Here is a 19,735-nt window from a genome sequence, read left to right as displayed (position 1 = left end):
ATTTTTACTAAATTTTCTGAATTTTCAGGCTAATCAGTTTTGTCTCTGATAATCTTTCATTGTGACCATAATTTTTCACATAAAATTATAAATTCAAGCAATCTTTGACATTTGATTTTTTTTCCATCTATAGCAATCATTACCATATTTCTGTTTAAACCTGTCCTTATCATTTCAAAATTTAAAATTGCCAGTGGAAACACCTTTGAGTTGATTCCTGAGTCCTTTACACACTATTTCCATCTAAGTTTTGTTTTATAGCTTCTTTTGTGATCTGGCACAACAAATTATCCTAATGGGGTGTGTGTGTGTGTGTGTGTGTGTGTGTGTGTGTGTAATGCTTCCTGCTCTGTCTGAAGTTACTTACTTCTCCAAGGAATCCTGGTTGCCATTAATAACCGTTAATATTTGAAATGGTAATGTAGAGACTGGTGGTGTTTATTAGACTGGAAGGCCATTGTTTCTATAACTTTTGGTGTATCTCGCTAAGAAATACATGTGTCATTTTAAAGGCCATACTTCTGTATTTCAATTCAAGTTTAAAATGATGGGCTTTTAATCCTAAATACTTTTATTTTTCTAGTTGGATCTTTTTTGTACACTGAATTCTTGTGATACCAATGAAACTGCTTATTTACTTTTTTCTACATCATGCATAAAATAATTTCAAAATGTCTTTACCAATATGATAACTGAAAAGACTGCCACATACTGTTTTTGACTGCTTGCAAATGTTTTTTTTTCTATAGAATACACTGGTTTTACATAAAAAAAAACAGTAAGAAACCAGTGTATTTTAGTCACTTATATTTCTTTTTTCTGTACAATAGTATTACTAATTTGACATAGATTTAATTTGTTTCAGTTTCTTTTAAGTTTTTGTTGCCATTCATTGTTTGTTGTAGTTATTTGAATGCATTCTAAAGAATGCAAAATGTTTTCATTATTTCTCAGCAAATTCACCAAGTGGATAGTCCCATTGTGTCGATGAGAAAATTAAGGCTTTGAAAATAAAATCATTTGCTTGAGGCCTCAAATATAATAGGAATTCAAGTAAGAATTCAAATTCGGCTTTGTCTAAGCCCCTAGAACCTTTAAATCTGAACTACTTTACCATTGTCACTAATAAAACTACTTTTTTGGAAATATACACTTCTCTTAATGCTAGTGAAGGCTGTACTCTGAGTGAGTTCTAGCTGCATATATAACTTTGTGGATGTGTGTGGGAAAACAGAAGATCTCACGAGAGTCTCCACAGTCAATAAATATGCCAATACTGAATTAATGGAGGAGCAAGGGGCTGGAAGAGGCCTGGGTTTCTTTCACATAAAACTGATTTATGATATATAAGTCATTTATATTCAATTGTTCCTATGAAAAATACTTGATATTGGCTTTTCCCCCTAAATAACTCAATGTTGTTAGAATGTAGACTCACATAACCAGAAGTTCACGGTCTTGAAGAGTGATGCCCATGTTAAGAGCATGCTTTTTCTATACTAGAACTTTGTTGATCGTAATGTTGGTTTTTCACCAACATCTATCCTATTTCAGAACACTACCTTTCTCATAATCTAAATTTCTATATGTAGTTGTGACTATTTCTGGGTTCCATTCTTTTGATCTCTTTGTGTGTCATTTCCAACCACACTATTTTAACCGGAGGCTTTTGAGGCATGTTTCAATAATTAGTAGGTCTAGCATTTCCTTATAGCTATTTGCATTTCCTGTTTATTTTTCCATATGAACTTCAGTGTCCACTTGCCCAGATCCACCAGTCATTGGATCCTTATTTGGATCACTTCAAATTTATAAATCAATTTAAGAAAAGATCCTAGGGGTGCCTGGTGAGTCAGTGGAGCATCCCACTTCGGCTCAGGTCATGATCTCATGGCTTGTGAGTTCCAGCCCCGCGTCAACACAGAACCTGGATCCTGCTTTGGATTCTGTGTCTCCCTCTCTCTCTGCCCCTCCCCTGGTCATGCTCTCTCTCTCTCTCTCCGTCTCTCTCTCTCTCTCAAAAATAAGTAAACATTAAAAACTAAAAAAAAAAAAAGAAAAGATCTTAACCCAAAATAGGTGCCCTTACCTTTTTAAAGTATATTTTTTTGTCTCCCAGGAATGTTTTACATTTTTTTGTATAGATTTTTGAATAGTCCTTGTTAAATTATTCCCAAATATTTCATCTTATTTGTCATTAGTGTAAATAGGGTTTTTCATTCATCATGTCTTCTTACTAGTTTTATTTGTGTAAAGGAATGTTGTTTATTTTTGCATATTAACTCCCAACCTGTTAAATTATTTTTATTTCTTATTATTAGAGGAGTTAGGTTTATCATCAATTTTCTCATATTACTTAGGTATATTATCATACGTGTGCAAATACAGAGAGTTTATATATATATATTTAGATTGCTCTAAATATATATAATATGAATATATATATTTAGATTGCTCTAAATATATATAAATATAAGTATATATTTATATATAATATATATTCTTTAATATATATTAATTAACTTAATATATATTAATACATTGTATATATTTATATATAATATATATTCTTTAATATATATTAATTAATTTAATATATCAATTAATATATTGTATATATTATATATTTTTATAATAAATATCTATAATATAAATATATATTTAATAATAAAATTATATTATATATTTAGAGCAATCTAAATATATATATTTATATTATATACATTTATTATTAAATATATATTATAGATGTTTATTATTAAATATATATTTATATTATAGATATTTAATATTAAATATATATTTATATTATAGATATTTAATATTAAATATATAATATATACAATCTATTAATTAATATACATTAAATAATATATATTATATATATTATTAAACATATATTATTTAGAGCATCTAAATATTTGTGTGTGTGTGTGTGTGTGTGTGTGTATATATATATCATATATCTTTCTATCTATAGTTTTTAGCCTAGGTACATTGGCTATACCACCAGAACAATGTTAATAAGGAGTACAGATAATTCCAATGAAATACCTTAGGACTTTTTCTGCAAAGTAAAACCTTTAGAATCCTCACAAACACATGTACATATACATATGTACATGTACATATATACATACACATGCATAAATATATGTATGTACTTCATCCAGATAAGAAAGTATCCATACATTTCTACTTTTTCCAAATGTTAGATATCCAATATTTGTGGAGGTTTCAAATGCAGTTAAAAATAAGGCATATTTTGTACTGTCACTATTTAGTAGTCAATGCATATCTAAAATATCTACCATACTGATTTAGAGTCTGGTGCTTAACCGACTGAGTCACCCAGGCGCCCCAATTTGCTGTTTTAACAAACAACCGTAACCCATAATAGCTGAAAAAGCGCAAGTGTAACAATCCTAACGCAGGGTCAGGTAAAAACGTGCAGAGAAAGAGTAGCACACTGGATCATTTAGAGCAACTGTAGCTTAACTTATTTTTGTGTTCAAACTTGCTGCCTTATATTAAGGGCGGCCTGTTAAAATCACCTTCTATCAACGTGCTACTATTTCTTCTTGCATCTATTGTCATTTTTATATGATATAGTCACTGTTACTGAATAGACTCATAACTGTTCAATCTTCAGAGTAGCAGGTATCCTTTAAGACTAGAAAGTGGTTTTTTTTTGGCCTCATGGAATCCTCTTTAGAGGTGATTCTTTGCCTCTGTTCAGACCTCTGAGCAAGGGTCACAGCACCTGCGTTCTTATTGCTTCCGTTTGCCTTGTAAATCTCTGTTCATCACTTTACTTTGGGCAACCTACTGCTTTTCTGAGTTTCATCGACTTCTGCTTCATTTCACCCTTTTTTTTTTTTTTTTTTTTTTGTATTTCTGTTCTCTTTTATGACCGCGTGAGGATATTGTAGTTAATGTGCAGGGTGGCACTACCATTTTTATCAGTTTTGTGGCTGTTTTCTTTTTTCAGAGATTGACTTTGTAGGTAAAAAAAAAAAAATCCTTTAATCACATCCTTGAATTGTTAAAGAGGTTTCATGTAGATGTAGTCTGTTTTTGGGTTTTGGTTTTTTTTGTTTGTTTGTTTTTTGGGGGTTCTTTTTTTTTCCCATTTTTATTCATTTAATGATCAAGGTTTCTAGTTAGAGAGCTCCCTCTTCTGTCCACTCTGTGCTTTTCTGTGCAGTTTCGTTTTTGGACGTCGACGTGCAAAGTGCGGTGGGGAGGGGCAGGCAAAGGGAGGTCTTTTTTCTTCTTTCTTTGGGATCCTTAAATCCTCAGAATTCTTCTTCTTCTTCTTTTTTACTTTCAGTCACATCTCTAAGAGGCATTGCCTCTTCTTTATTCTCTTTCTCTCAACAGGAAAAAAAAAAGTGTTTTTCCAAGTTTCTCACATGTCTTACGTTCCAAACCCCCTATGAACGACCAAGTCCCAAACTACGTGAAGTGCCCCGGAATTTATGAGTGCAGTTTAATCTTCCTGGATTGATGATGTCTGTGCTTCATCGACGTCTTCTGTTGTCTTTTTCATAGAATATTTTAAGGACGAATCCCCCAGGCGCTGCACCATTTGCATTGAGTAGTAGGCTGGAGAAAGAGCCCTGTTAAATTTCTTTTCTCTAGGTACAGCTGATTTGAAAGTGGTGGTGCTCAGAACCATCCAATGCTGAAAGGGCATGGGTCTTGCGTGGTTGCATTGGCTTTTCTTATTGATTTTATGTATCTGTGGGAGGGATGGGGGTGTTTGAAATCAGGCAGTGTCCTTGCAGTATGAAACTGGAGGCTTAGCCAGTGTGTTTATGAAAGCACCCTTTCTTTTAGATCCTTCCTCTAAAATGCACCTCATGGGGCGCCTGGGTGGCGCAGTCGGTTAAGCGTCTGACTTCAGCTCAGGTCACGATCTCGCGGTCCGGGAGTTCGAGCCCCGCGTCGGGCTCTGGGCTGATGGCTCAGAGCCTGGAGCCTGTTTCCGATTCTGTGTCTCCCTCTCTCTCTGCTCCTCCCCCGTTCATGCTCTGTCTCTCTCTGTCCCAAAAATAAATAAACGTTGAAAAAAATTAAAAAAAATAAATAAAATGCACCTCATATTCTCATCCAGTAACAGCCTGCACGGAGACTCCTAAGTTTTCAGTGAATAAGCAATTCTAAAATGTTAACCTGAAGTCGCTAAGTTCTCCATGTACGCATTGGCTCTCTCGCGGTCCCTCTGTGTCATTTATTTAATGTTTTTGTCTGTTTTGTTTCTGTTTTTTAGAGAGAGAGTGCATGTGTGAGGGTGGGGGAGGGGCAGAGAGGGAGAGAGAAAAATCCCAAGCAGGCTCCAAAGGCAATGCAGAGCCCTACGTGGGGCTCAATCCCACCACCCAGGGATCATGGCCTGGGCCAGAGTTGAGAGGCGGCTGCTGAACCGACCGAGCCACACAGGCGCCCCAATTTGCTGTTTTAAAGGCTCTTTTAGCCCATAATGGCTGAAAAATGTAACTCTAACAACTTTAATGCAAGGTCAGGTAAAAATGTACAGAGAAAGAGTAGCAAGCACGCTGGATTTTACAACATAGGTTTTATTTACTTATTTATTTAATGTTGACTTTTGAGAGACAGAGTATGAGCAGGGGAGGGGCAGAGAGAGAGAGAAAGAGAGACAAAGAATCCGAAGCAGGTTCCAGGCTCTGAGCTGTCAGCACAGAGCCCGACGTGGGGCTCGAACTCACAAGCCATGAGCGCGAACTCACAAGCCGTGAGATCATGACCTGAGCGGAGGTCGGCCGATCAACCGAGTGAGCCTCCGGGCGCCCCTGCAACATAGGTTTTGTAGGAGCTAGAAGCATCTCGAAGAATATTGTTCAGAAAACCTCAGCAGGTAATTAGAGAATATTAAAAGCCCTAGCTAGTGCGATAAGAAGCTGTTTTATGGCACTGTTTTTACAATGGCAATCCCTCTCCCAGTCGTGAGATGAATCTTACACTCACACAGGGTGATATTTGTGTCCATTTAAATCCAGTTAAACTGCATTTGAGTGTAATTCAAATCTGATTTAGATATACGTTAGAGGTAGAGTGAATTAATCTCTATTTTACATCACTTAAGGCCATATATATATATATGCATGTAAATTATAAATCTATAATATGCTTATTTTTATTTATACTTCTAGGGGAAAAAATTAACCACATGACATCAGTAAGATGGCAAAATAGGAAATCCCAGACCCTACTTCCAACCACAAACACACCAATGCAATAACAATTCACAGGCAAAAACTGAGAGGTTTTATGCAGCCTGGGTGAATGCAAAACTACCCACTTGGAAGCCAGCAGGAAAAACTGAGACGCCCTCTTGTCATAATGTTTACCCCTGGTTCAAGTCTATTCAATCAGGAGGAAACTCCCAGTTCTCATCTTTCCCTGTGGGAGGGAGGGGGTACACTGAGTGTCTAAATGCCCTAACTTTTCCCGGGGCCACCCAAATGACTGGATTCTGTGTAGCCTATTTCAGAGTGCTGATGACACCCAGCATAATCCAGCTTCAGTGAGAACAATGACGGTAGGGTAGCCTGGCAGTCATCATCATCTTTTTCTAACATGTTTCTCATGTCCCTATAAGGCTTCAGTAGAAGCCTTCAGTCTTTCTAGACTTTCCAGCTTCTTTTTTTTTTTTTAATTTTTTTTTCAACTTTTTTTTTCAACTCTCAACGTTTTTTATTTATTTTTGGGACAGAGAGAGACAGAGCATGAACGGGGGAGGGGCAGAGAGAGAGGGAGACACAGAATCGGAAACAGGCTCCAGGCTCCGAGCCGTCAGCCCAGAGCCCGACGGGGCTCGAACTCACGGACCGCGAGATCGTGACCTGGCTGAAGTCGGACGCTTAACTGACTGCGCCACCCAGGCGCCCCTAGACCTTCCAGCTTCTATCCACTGCCATGGTTCAAGCACTCAGCTTATTTTTTTTTTTTCTTTATGGTAGTTCCTCTCTTCTGAGTGCCAAAATCTGAATCATCTATTGCCACGTAATGCATTATCCCAACACTTTGTAGCTTAGAAATAAACAGGTATTATATCACACAATTTCTGAGGGTTAGGAATCTTTGAACAACCCAGAAGAACGAATCTGGCTCATGGTGTCTCGTGAGGTTTCCATCAAGAGGCTGGCTGGGCCTGTGTCCTCTGAAGGCTTGTCTAGGGCTGGAGAGTCAGAGGCTGTTAAAGAAGAAGAGGTCTCATTACTTGCAGTTGGACTTTACTTGCTTGCTGGCTGTCCGTAAGAGGCTTCAGTTCCTTGTCACATGGTCCTATCAGTAGAGTTTCTCATCATACAGTAGCTGGCTTCCCCCAGATCAAGTGATAGGGGAGAGAGAAGAGAAGAAGCCATACTATCTTATATGATCTAGCCTTAGAAGTGGCGTATTTTCATTTCTGCTGTATTCCACTGGTGACCCAGATCAACCCTGGTACAGTGTGGAAGGAAATTATGTAAAAGCAAGTACACCAGAAGCTGAGTATCAATGGCAGATACCTTGTAGTTTGGCTAACACACATACTTTGTGGATTTTCACCTTTTAAAATGAACGCATAATATCAGACACAACTGTTTTCTTTAAGTGTATTCATTTTACTCTGAGAGAGAGAGCGCACAAGTGTGGGCAGGGAAGAAAGAGAGGGAGAAAAAGAGAGAGAGAGAGAGAGAGAGAGAGAGAGAATCCCAAGCAGGCTCTGCACTGTCAGCACAGAGCCCCATGTGAGGCTTGAGCTCACAAACCGTGAGATCATGACCTGAGCCGAAATCACGAGTGGGATGTTTAGCCAACTGAGCCACCCAAGCACCCCAAGACACAACTGGTTCTATACGGCAAATTTTATAAGTACATTTACGACTAATAAGATGTGACAAGGCAAGAAGGAAAGTTGGATTGGTGCCTGCGTATTCTCCTTTTGGACACTTTGGTAAGGGTTTGCAATCTATGGCCTGTTAGACCAAATTTCTCCCACCATCTGTTTTTGGAAATGAAGTTCTTTTGTAACACAGCCAAACCATTCATTTATGTATTATCAATGCCTTCTTTTGCACCACGATGGCAGACTTGAATAGTTCCACAGAGACTGGCCCACAAAGTTGGAAATATTTACGATCCAGTTCTTCAGAGAAAGCATTCTAACCCCGGCACTAAGATATGAAGAGAAAAAATTCAAAAGGCCTAAAATTGTGGAAATGAAAACGGGGATTTAGATATTCCAAAGCTTTAGGTAACTGAAAGAAATCATAAGGCTTCAATTAGCATACCCATAGAAGGCTTTAAAAAAAGGGCAAATGAGGGGCGCCTGGGTGGCGCAGTCAGTTAAGCGTCCGACTTCAGCCAGGTCACGATCTCGCAGTCTGTGAGTTCGAGCCCCGCATCAGGCTCTGGGCTGATGGCTCGGAGCCTGGAGCCTGTTTCCGATTCTGTGTCTCCCTCTCTCTCTGCCCCTCCCCCGTTCATGCTCTGTCTCTCTCTGTCCCAAAAATAAATAAAAACGTTGAAAAAAAAATTAAAAAAAAAAAAGGGCAAATGATATAATACAACAGGAGGGAATTCAAGTAAGAATTTGGGACGAAAAAAACATGCAGGACCAAACTCCCCAGTGTTCTTACTTCCACAAAGGTATGATTCATACCCAAATGAAACTGCTGATATTTGTGCTGGTATTTATGTGACAAAACTTGGTTTTAGGAGAGCTCAGGCAGAAGTTTACTGCAGAGTCTGCTTACATAGCGGAGACAGGATATCTAACCAATTATCTCAAGTATAAGTTATAAATAAACAAATTGGTTCTAGGTGCTACACAGGAAGTTTGAACTTTAAAAAAACTTACCGTAAGTTTTTTTCTGTTAGTTTTTCTGTTAACTAACTTAGTTGTTTAGTTAGGTAGCTAACTCACTGCCCTAATCATGGCCAAGAGTCAAAAACCAACTTTTAGGGGCACCTGGGCATCTCAGTGGGTCAAACATCCAACCTTTGATCTCAGCTCAGGTCTTGATCTCAGGGTTCTGAGTACAGACCCCACGTGGAGCCCATTTCAAACGAAACAAAACAAATGAAAAACCACCAACTCTTAAGTATCTCTGAAGATAAGCAAAGAACTGTCTCAAGCCAGCTATACAAAAACTCCGTCTTTAATAAGTAACTTAAATGTCAGTAATGGAGGAATTAAGAATTAATATATTGGAAAAAATTTTTTAAAAAGTATTATTTGTCCTCACTTTTATGAATTCGATTCCTGGTTGTCTCACCAGGAATCAAAAGGTAATGTTTAAATGCAATAAACTATGTAGCAGCACTTACAATGTATATTTTAGGGGACGTTCGTACGGTAGACAGAAGACTCTCAAATTCCCATGACCTGGTGTATGTCTATACAGTCCCCTGCCCTCGAGTTCAGTGGGATTTATGAAGGTGATGGGGGGTTGCTCTGTGATTAGGTTACACTAAATGGCAAGATTTGGCTATTTTTCAGGTGTGATTAAGGTTACAAATTAGTCAATTTTTAGTTAGTCAAAAGAGAATATTGTAGGTACACCCGATTTAATTAGTTGAATACTTAAAAAAAAAAAAAAAAGACTCCAGAGGTGAGAAAGAGAGAGGAGTGGGCACCTTCTGGCCTGAAGAAGTAAGCATTCCCGGAGTGACTGTCTATGGAGGGGGCAGCCACTGGGGGGTGAGGGTCTAAGTCCTAAGTCTTACAACCGAAAAGAACTGAATTCTGCCACCAGCTTGAATAAACTTGGAAAAGGACTCTGAGTTTCAGATAAGAATGCAGCCTGGCCAAGACCTTGATTCCAGCCTTGTGAAGCACTGAACTAAGGACTAAGCCAGGCCCAGCTCCTGACCCAGAGATACTATGACATACAAACATATGCTATTTCAAGTTTCTTAATCTACCGTAATTTGATATGCAACAATATGTAACATGTATTACACATATTGAGGGTAATACACCTAGGTACCAGGATAAAATTAAGGAAGGATAAGCTGACTCTTGGCATATTATATTGTTATTTTGTGGGGTTTTGTTTTGAACATTTCCTCACCCTCTGTCATTAGTTTTACATTCAACCCTGAGATATTTATTCAGCTAGATCCATCCATGTGCATTAGCCCACTTCATAACAACAACAAAAAAAAAACAGAGAACAAAAGTAAAATAATGTGTCTCCCCACCCCCAAAATATATCAGAAATTACATGTTAGGAGGGAAAAGAGATGTTTGGTAGAAAGACCTTTACATAAAAGAAGTCTTTCCTATCCCAGTGATGACAAAGATATTTTCAGGACGAAGGAAAGCAGCCTGCAGGTACAAGTGGGAGGAAGAATAGTAAAAATGAAACGTGGTTGGGGCAACTGGGTGGCTCAGTCAGCTGAGCGTCCGACTCTTGATTTTGGCTCGGGTCATAATCCCAGCGTCTTGGGATGAAGCCCCACATTGTGCTCTGAGCTGAGCGGGAAACCTGCTTAAGATTCTCCCTCTCTCTCTCTCTCTGCCCCTCTCCCCTATTTGTCCTCTCTCTTTCTCTCTAAAGTAAAAATAGATAGCTAGATGATGATGATAGATAGGTGATAGATAGATAGATAGATATAGATGATAGATAGATAAAGTGTGTGCCTGACGGTCATAGACTCAGTGTCACCAATATGATAGGATGATGCTAGGAGAAAGATAGACTACTGTGGGGGACTAGCACTCTCCTTTCTATCATAAGGCCCGAAAATGATATGGGGTTTGAAAAGAACACCTGAGCTATAATTGGGAGGCTACAGGAATTATCCCATCTCGATAGAGACAATTCTTGGCATAGATTACTCTCTGAAATTAGATCCCATCCATCGTATTTAGCACCTTCTGTTTCCTCATTGTGCTTGAGATCATAATGAATATATGTGAGTTCTCAGTAAAAAGGCAAATTGAGCTCTAGGCACCTCACAGATTCATCCTGGACAAAATTATAAAAAGTAGACTATCCTTGCTTCACTACAGAGAAAACCACTCTAAGTAGAAAAGCAAACAAAAAACCCAGAGGAAAATTGCCTTATGGGAGGAGGAGAGGAAGGTGGGATATTGGGACAGAAAACTAGTGATTTTCATTATTAGCTTATCTATGCTATTGTTAACGTAATTGAATTTTTTGAATTTACATGGACAACAAAGCCCAAACATTTTAAATACCCAGAGAGGGCAATGTGTGTTCTCCTAGTCCAAGTTACACGTTTGATTTATATCATCGTGTCTTTTTCATGATAAAACTTAGTCGTACTTCTCCTAATCTTCATATGAGAATGTGAAAAGTTCACCTGGTTGTCTTATTATATTTATATTTTAAGAACTAAAACACACAAGGCCCCTTTCTCTTCCTGACTCTTTATTAAAAATCAACTTGAGGTTCTTATTATAATTCAATTGAAATATAGAAATAGAAAGCAAAGAGACACGTCAATATAAAATTTTTAAGATGTACATACAAGAGTTTTACAAAAGAGAATTGGCTTTTTATATGTGTGAGGTTAGGAAAACCCCATCCAGGTCATAGATACGTGGCCTTATTATGTTCTCACCCCTTCTTTGACACACTCAGAATCCCCACAGTTAAGTGGTTTGTTCCTCCCCCACAGAGAAAGGGAATTGTTCAATATTTGACACAACTTTTAGGGAAAAGGTTTGGGATTTATTAAAGATTAATATCTTCAGTGTACACCTGAGTGACCTTTTACTGATGGATAAGCCTAAGGCAAGAGAGATTGTAGAGTGAAAAAATAAGTATTGCAAATGTATGTGATCAGGGCTTAGATTCCATTTACCCTTGCAAAATCTAAAAGCCAGAGATTCCCAAATAGGGAAATCTTATTTGGACAAAGATTCAAAATTGTTCTGCAGAGCTCAAGACCATCAAGAGAAGAAACACAAATATGTTCCCTTCTGAAGTCGGATGATACACATGAGAAAGATGTCATATGACGCTCTAAGCTCTAAATTAAAACAAATAGATATAGAGCTATCCAGAAAGAACTAAGTTCCAGAAAAGTAAGGTGAAGATAGGACTTTCCAATTCAGTGTGCCTTACAAAGAACTGAAATGACAGTGATACGTATCATTTGACATGAATTATTTTATTTGAATTTCTACAGAGAAAATTTACCGGAATATACACATAAAAATATATTACATGTAATATTGAACATATGCATTAAATCAAAATATTCTTTTCTAGACCTTGATGCTTTATAATTGCAGGTATAGGTGCACAAATTTCATCCATTTTATTATTTATTTATTTTTAAATTTACATCCAAGTTAGTTAGCATATAGTGCAATAATGATTTCAGGAGTAGATTCCAGTGATTCATCCCCTGTATACAACACCCAGTGCTCATCCCAGCAAGTGTTTTCCGTAACGCCCCTTGCCCACTTAGCCCATCCCCCCCCACCCAATCTCTCCAGCAAGACTGTTTGTCCTCTGTATTTAAGAGTCTCTTATGATTTGTCCCCCTCCTTGTTTTATATTATTTTTCCTTCCCTTCCCTTATGTTCATCCACTTTGTATCTTAAATTCCTCATATGAATGAAGCCATATGATATTTGTCTTTCTCTGACTGACTAATTTCGCTTAGCAAAATACCTTCTAGTTCCATCCACATCGTCGCAAATGGCAAGATTTCATTCTTTTTGACTGCTGAGTAATACTCCACTGGGCATATATACCACGTCTTCTTTATCCATTCACCTGTCAATGGACATTTGGGCTCTTTCATACTTGGGCTATTGTCTACAGCCCTGCTCTAAACATTGGGGTGCACGTGTCCCTTCGAAACAGTCCCTTCGAAACCTGTATCCCTTGGATAAGAACCGAGTAGTGCAATTGCTGGGTCGTAGGGAATTTCATCAGTGTTAAAACACAGGATTTCAAATATATGAAAATTGTGTCATAAGACATAATTTGAAACATTTTACAGATCCCTAAGGCAGATAATTAGCAACAATACAAGAGGTAAAGTCATATACTTAGTACTGCTGAACCTTCATTACCCACCCCTTCCACTCCAAGAAACACCTAAATAGGCTGTTGCTTACATGTACAATTTTTTTAACGTTTATTTATTTTTGACAGAGAGAGAGAGAGAGAGAGAGAGAGAGCATGAGTAGGGGAGGGGCAGAGAGAGAGGCAGACACAGAATTTGAAGCAGGCTCCAGGCTCTGGGCTGTCAGCACAGAGCCTGACACGGGGCTCAAACTCACAAACGGCGAGATCATGACCTGAGCCGAAGTCGGAGGCTCAACCGACTGAGCCACCCGGACGCCTCAGCTGTTGCTTACATATAAAACGATATGTACTTCCACAGGGTTCATCCAAAGCACTTCGAACTGGGCTATACAGTACGCATTTCTTTGCACTTAAATTTTGAATTAATGGCAATCTGTAACAAAAAATAAAATGTTAACATACTAGATAAGGGAATAATATTCAGGAGTAGTGTTTTTAATTAAATGACAGAACTTTTAAAAGCACTTGAATGTGATATTAACATAATGAGCCCAATTTTTTACTCAGAAGCCCCGTTTTCACGATTCCAGAGTGCAATATTACAAAAACTGTTGTCCCTATAATCAACAGCATTGAGGCCAAAGATTTTCTCTTTCTGCTGTTGTTATTAATGGTTTTGATATACAATATGCTTTGCTTCTATTTTGTTTAGAGATGTACCGGCTAATGTAGTCCAGGAAAACAAATCCAAGCATAAAATTTGTCACTGTCTGACGCTGCAAAACCCATGCTTATGAATGAAAATGAGATCCAAAGCTTACAAATATACAGAAAATAAGCTCAGGATATTTGAAATATGGGAGGATGCTGAGACTATCGGGCTTAATAAGAGAATAGAAAATAATAGATATACTATTTTCCCTGGACAGCTCTGTGAATGTGAACACCTGTAGATGCACATACACATCCGAATGCTTACACAAGGCAGAAAAAAAGAAAAATGTTGAAAGCTGTTTCATGGTCACAAATACACTAACCTCATGACATTTGAGCATAAATTTGAATGTTCTAGATGGAGCTAAAATTCACGTTCTGTTATATCTCCTCTCTTTTCTGTATTTGCATGCCTGAGACAGGTTATCCTTGCTACAGTGTTCCCGAATGTCACATTCTCTGGTGACATCTACAGATAAATGCACAAAGAACTGAAAAGACCTTGACTGCCAGAAACTTACAGATCTTGGGAGACGTTGGAGTTGTTTTCCCACAACCAGGCACGATGTTTTTCACTGTAACGGAGCCCAATCCAGTAAAAGCTTGTACTGGACCTCATAAAATGCTGATTGGAAACAGAGACAAACACATTAATCTAATCTGAATCTACTCTGGGAATAATGTACTTTTAACAAAGTGGCAGCATCAGATTGAGACTTCTAATCACACAAACTGAGATCATTCTTAGTGTCCAGTTTAAAAAGTATAGGCACTTGCCTCATATTTTCTTCCTTATCAGGCCCATTCATTTGTGATCGATAAACAAATACCATTAAATATTCCTTCTCAAAGGAATAAAAAACGTTAGAAAAAAAGTTCGAGCTTTCCTGGAACACCTCCTTCACAGAAGATTACAATCAAATTCGGGGCGCCTGGGTGGCGCAGTCGGTTAAGCGTCCGACTTCAGCCAGGTCACGATCTCGCGGTCTGTGAGTTCGAGCCCCGCGTCAGGCTCTGGGCTGATGGCTCAGAGCCTGGAACCTGTTTCCGATTCTGTGTCTCCCTCTCTCTGCCCCTCCCCCGTTCATGCTCTGTCTCTCTCTGTCCCAAAAATAAATAAACGTTGAAAAAAAATTTTTTTTAAATAAAAAAGATTACAATCAAATTCAATCCCACATCAACAGTATCTTGAGAAGCAAATTTCATAGATATACTTGACTCAACTTATATTCGGAACAGATTCTTCACGCAGCTTGAGAAGTTTTTCACCTTTTCTTAAATTGAATAATTTTTTGATCATACTTTCCGTACTTATTGCACCTTATATCTCGGAATGATGACAAAAGACATATATTACAAAAGAAATTATAAATTCAATTTACAAACTAAAACTTACAAACTTGTTTTATTAGTCTTTGCATAAAAATAACGGCCTTTATTTGTTCTTTGAATTCTCTCCAAAAAGTTCCTTGTACTTTATCTGTACTCTAACTTGATATTTATTCCTATGATATAAATCAATTTTTTTTTAAATTTTTTTTTTCAACGTTTATTTTATTTTTGGGACAGAGAGAGACAGAGCATGAACGGGGGAGGGGCAGAGAGAGAGGGAGACACAGAATCGGAAACAGGCTCCAGGCTCCGAGCCGTCAGCCCAGAGTCCGACGCGGGGCTCGAACTCACGGACCGCGAGATCGTGACCTGAGCTGAAGTCGGACGCTTAACCGACTGCGCCACCCAGGCGCCCCTAAATCAATTTTATGTAGGTTTTATAATGATTGTTTCAAGGTGTCGCGAATGATTTAAGTCATTAGTTCAAATATAACCGTCCATTTACTACCCACTTAAAGATCAATCTAAGTATACCGCTTACTTAGCATATTTTCATACATCAAAAAAAAAAAAAATGTAGGAAACCAGAATTCAATACATGCCAACTCATCTGTGTTTTGAATCTGAAGTAGACTGGAATTCTGAGAAGCACAGAAATCACGACTCTCTTCCCAAGTTTTTAATTCAGTAGAAAAGAAGTAGCAGTTGCATTGGCTCCCAATCCACTTCTCTTGGCAAAAACAACAGTCAGCTTCTAGGAGAAAAAAAAAACCAAAACATACGCGATGACATTCAATTTTTTCAATGCTATTTACCCACCCAAAAATCGCTTGTTACTTATGCACCATTTCCCACAAATCTTCTTCGAGAATCTACTATGCGTACCTCAGTTCAGGGGACATTAATGCAAACAAGTCAGACTTAACCTTTTTTCCTAAAAGCGATTATATTCTAGAGATAGAGTCGGAACTCTGTCATTTCCAATCATTTGTCAATTATATTTCATGATAACTTAGGTAAGTATGCAAGAGAATAAGTAAGTATGTTAGAATATTGGGTAGCAGAGTGTAAATTGCAGGGTGACTAGAAGAGCTTTCGAGGATGTGACTCATAATTGAGCTCCGCTGTGTGAACTAGATGAAAGAGGGATTTAAGGGAAACTATTTCCTGAGTCAGAAAAGAATATGGCACATTGGGAGAAAATTCCAGTGTTTGGGATATCTTATTTTCAAAATAAAGATAAATGAAACAATTAGCTTGAAGTCTACTCCTACAGTTGGACAGTGATAGCGTCTTGAACGTTTGCTATGCTCGGTGATGAAAGTCAAGACACAGGGTAGGCACTCAAATCTTTTTCAAATGAGTGGTGCCCAAGTGTAGGTAGGGTAGAAAGGTAGTGGTTCCCAGGAGCTGGAGAGTGGGGTAAATGGAGAGATGTTGGTCAAAGGGGACAAACTTCCAGTTAGAAGGTGAATAAGTCCGGGGGATCTAATGCACAGAGTTAAGGTCATAGTTAGAAATACTGTATTATATACTTGTAAGTTGCTAAAAAAAAAAAAAAGTAGATCTTGAATGTTTTCGCCACAAAAAAAGAAATGGTAATTATGTGACATGATAGAGGTACTACTTAATGTTATGGTAGTAACATATTGCAACATATGTGTGTATCAGATCAATTTCTCCCATACTTTCACCTTACACAACCGTGATATGTCAGAATCTCATTAGGGATGCAAAAATGCTAAGGGAAGAAAAAAAAGGTAAATTAAGTGTTACATGATCACAGAAGATGGTGAGACAGTTTGGAGAGCGTTTGGAAAAAATACCTAAAAAATTGGACTTTGAGCTGGCTTTCCCTGGATAAGTAGGGACTAAAATTGCAGAAACATGTGCACTCTATTGTGAGTCAGGTAAGAAGCAGAAGCAAAGTCAAAGAGATGTAAAAGTATGGGTTATGAGCAAACCGGCAGGCGATTAGGATTAACTGTAGTATTTACTGTAATCTAGTTTTGATTTGTTACAGCACTAATGTAACATGGGCACTTAAATAGGAAAAAAAAATGTCATTTAGGCTAATATGTTCCTTATTGCTTAAATAGGTAAAGTATGCACGTTCAATGTAATTTAACAGTTTTTACATTAGAGAATAATGAAATGTGACTATCCTACAATTATCAGGCAAACTCGTATTACTAAGTGTACATCATGTTCTGTGTGAGAAAAACAAGAAACTGCTTATTCTATCCTCTACCAACACTAAGGTTTTCCAAAGTATGAAACCTACCTTTCTGGATTTCTGTGGTTAGTCCTGGAGACATTGTTGGCTGAATACTTTGTTTAGTAAGCACTGTAAGAAACGATTAGACATTTACTTCTTTAGATGCAAGTTTATGAAATAATGACATATTACACATTAATACAATGAATAAATAAAATTATTAATAAAATTTAAAAAATGAAGCCTTTTAGTTAAATGTTTCATCACAGTTGTGGTCTTTATAAAAACTTGTCTAGAAAAACTTACAATTTTTCAGGGCGCCTGGGTGGCTCAGTCAGTTAAGCATCCGACTTCGGCTCAGGTCATGATCTCATGGCTGGTGAGTTCCAGCCCCGCGTCAGGCTCTGTGCTGACAGCTCAATGCCTGGAGCCTGCTTCGGATTCTGTGTCTCCCCCGCTCTCTCTCTGCCCCTCCCCCACTCACACTCGCTCCCCCTCTCTCTCTCTCAAAAAAATTAAACATTTAAAAAATTAATAAAAAAAAAAGAAAACTTACAATGTTTCAGCAAAATCCCCGTAGTAGCCATCAAGGAAAGGCAGATTACTCCTAAAATGCTGGAAATCAAATTCCATGGATTGATCTGAGAAGCTGTGGTAAAGGAGAGGTCCAATGATGACTCAAAAAACAAACCCGGGAGGTGAAGTTCTTAAAAGCAACACAGGGAGAGAGACTCCAAGAAGTTCTTTCATTTGGTAGCCCAATCATCTTGCCAATGAAACAGGAGAATGAGAATATCGTATTCAGAACTCCAGCCAATAGCAACAGCTTTACGTGGTGTAATTTATTCTTTAGCGAGATTATCTGTTAACTCTTCTCCTTTACCAGTCCTGTCTCAGGAAAGTGGATTTACAATTTATTTCCTAATTCAGCAAAGAAGCTTAGGCATTTGGGGTAAGAAGAAATCAAGTGGCATCACGTTGTGTTCTATGGGCTTACGTAACAGATGTTTGTGTTGCTTTTCTCGACAAAACCCACAAGATAATAGGAGTCCCATTAAGTAGGTGAGAAAACTTAAGATCCATTAATAATGTTATTTGTCTCGAGGTATAAAAGCGGGTATGTATCTAAGTCAGAAAGCCAATGAAAGCTTGGCTAGGCCCAGCGTCTTTTACCCAGCATACTTGATCACCCCCACAAAAGGACTTGGAAATGTGCCCTTCTATTCATCTCAATGTGTTCTCTGCCGAAGAAATGTCTGGCTGCTTGCAGCTTTGTAGAGATTTTATAGGTAAGGGAACACAGGAGCCTTCTGGACCTAGGCTGGGGAAGGGGGTTCCCCAACCAATGCATGGGTAATACTTCAGTGACCTGGATTCACTTTACCGTACATTAAATTATGATATATAAACAACCATTTTTTTTTGCAACAACATTACACTTTCTCCTACCAAAACTTACTTGCTTCTGGGCATTGTAGGCTAAAACAATTTAAAATTGGGAGACTTGGCATTAACATTAGCATCCTCTCGAAGAGTATTGTCACTAACAAACAGTCCAATGTGCCAAACTATTAATCTAGGTGATTTGCGGTGTCACAACCTCAACACTTTAACAAGTGTTAAAAGAACACTTGTAAGCATTGTCCTTAATATGTGGCATTTTCTAGTTACTTCTGTACCAGCGTTACGTTGTTCATAATTTATCAGTTCGCATTAGAGTTTAGAGCTATCCCTGTCAGAAGCCACTCTTTAAACCTGCTGGAAAAGCTCCAAAAAAATCATTTCTAAGTTACAGGTGAGGAATCAGAACTGGAAAGTGTTGATACCTGGAAAGCCTAAAAACATCCACTTTTTTCCCTAAAAGCACCGCTCTGATATTAGCCATGTCCATGAGACACCCTTTCTGGCTAATTTCATTTCTAAAAATGCGATGACTTGAGCCTCACATACCTGCCATAAGGAATGTTCCAGTGTCGACGCTGGCAAAGCACAATTTGTGCTTACTCAAGAAGAATGGTGTTGTGTTGGTTCACGGAGCCGAGCTGGAAGCTAAAGAATTCAAAAGTCATGTATGAAGAAACTTAACAGAAAAAAAAAGAAAAGAAAAATGATATATTCGGGCAGTTCTTGAATCTTCTATTGGTGAATGCATAGTATGAACAAGAAGCAGTCAAGTCACTTCTAAAATGTTTCCGGAAACACAACACAGGAAATTCTCACCATACGTGTGTAATGCAAACGCTTTGACTATTATAAGAGAAAATGAGAGGGATTTTTTTTTAAAACATAGGAACATCAAAGACGTCTTTAAAAATCATTTGGAAAATGGGAAATCTGGGGTTTTCATCCTTTGAGCATACTGGTAATCTGGGTCGAGATGAACTGTTATACTGTTTCCTTTGTTTTCTTGTCTCAAATGTCACACCCTGAGGCTTTACCTTTA

The 19,735-nt window shown here is 37.9% G+C and overlaps 1 protein-coding gene across 1 annotated transcript; it reads right to left on the bottom strand.

Moving 5' to 3' along the window:
* Window positions 1-13,244: 13,244 nt before the first annotated feature.
* On the bottom strand, window positions 13,245-19,480 carry KLRD1 (killer cell lectin like receptor D1). Its single transcript, XM_043562531.1, has 6 exons — window positions 19,243-19,480; window positions 17,849-17,941; window positions 17,359-17,421; window positions 15,677-15,828; window positions 14,264-14,367; window positions 13,245-13,461 (listed from the first exon to the last, which is right to left on the bottom strand). Exons 1-6 carry the CDS (start codon window positions 19,247-19,249, stop codon window positions 13,320-13,322), a joined length of 561 nt encoding a protein of 186 aa, XP_043418466.1. The 5' UTR covers window positions 19,250-19,480; the 3' UTR covers window positions 13,245-13,319.
* Between the last annotated feature and the right edge of the window lie 255 nt (window positions 19,481-19,735).

The sequence above is a fragment of the Prionailurus bengalensis genome, chromosome B4 (genome assembly GCF_016509475.1).
Source record: "Prionailurus bengalensis isolate Pbe53 chromosome B4, Fcat_Pben_1.1_paternal_pri, whole genome shotgun sequence".
Taxonomy (NCBI): Eukaryota; Metazoa; Chordata; class Mammalia; order Carnivora; family Felidae; genus Prionailurus; species Prionailurus bengalensis.
The sequence above is the reverse complement of the archived record's forward strand: the minus strand, read 5'-3'. Positions and strand labels throughout refer to the sequence as shown.

What these genes read in the sequence shown, in the direction of transcription:
- KLRD1 (XM_043562531.1), bottom strand. An exon ending in GGGGATTTTGCTGAAACATT is followed by an intron (nt 17,422 to 17,848) that starts GTAAGTTTTCTT and finishes CGTTTCTTACAG; the next exon opens with TGCTTACTAAACAAAGTATT. An exon ending in TCCAACGTCTCCCAAGATCT is followed by an intron (nt 13,462 to 14,263) that starts GTAAGTTTCTGG and finishes TTTTTGTTACAG; the next exon opens with ATTGCCATTAATTCAAAATT.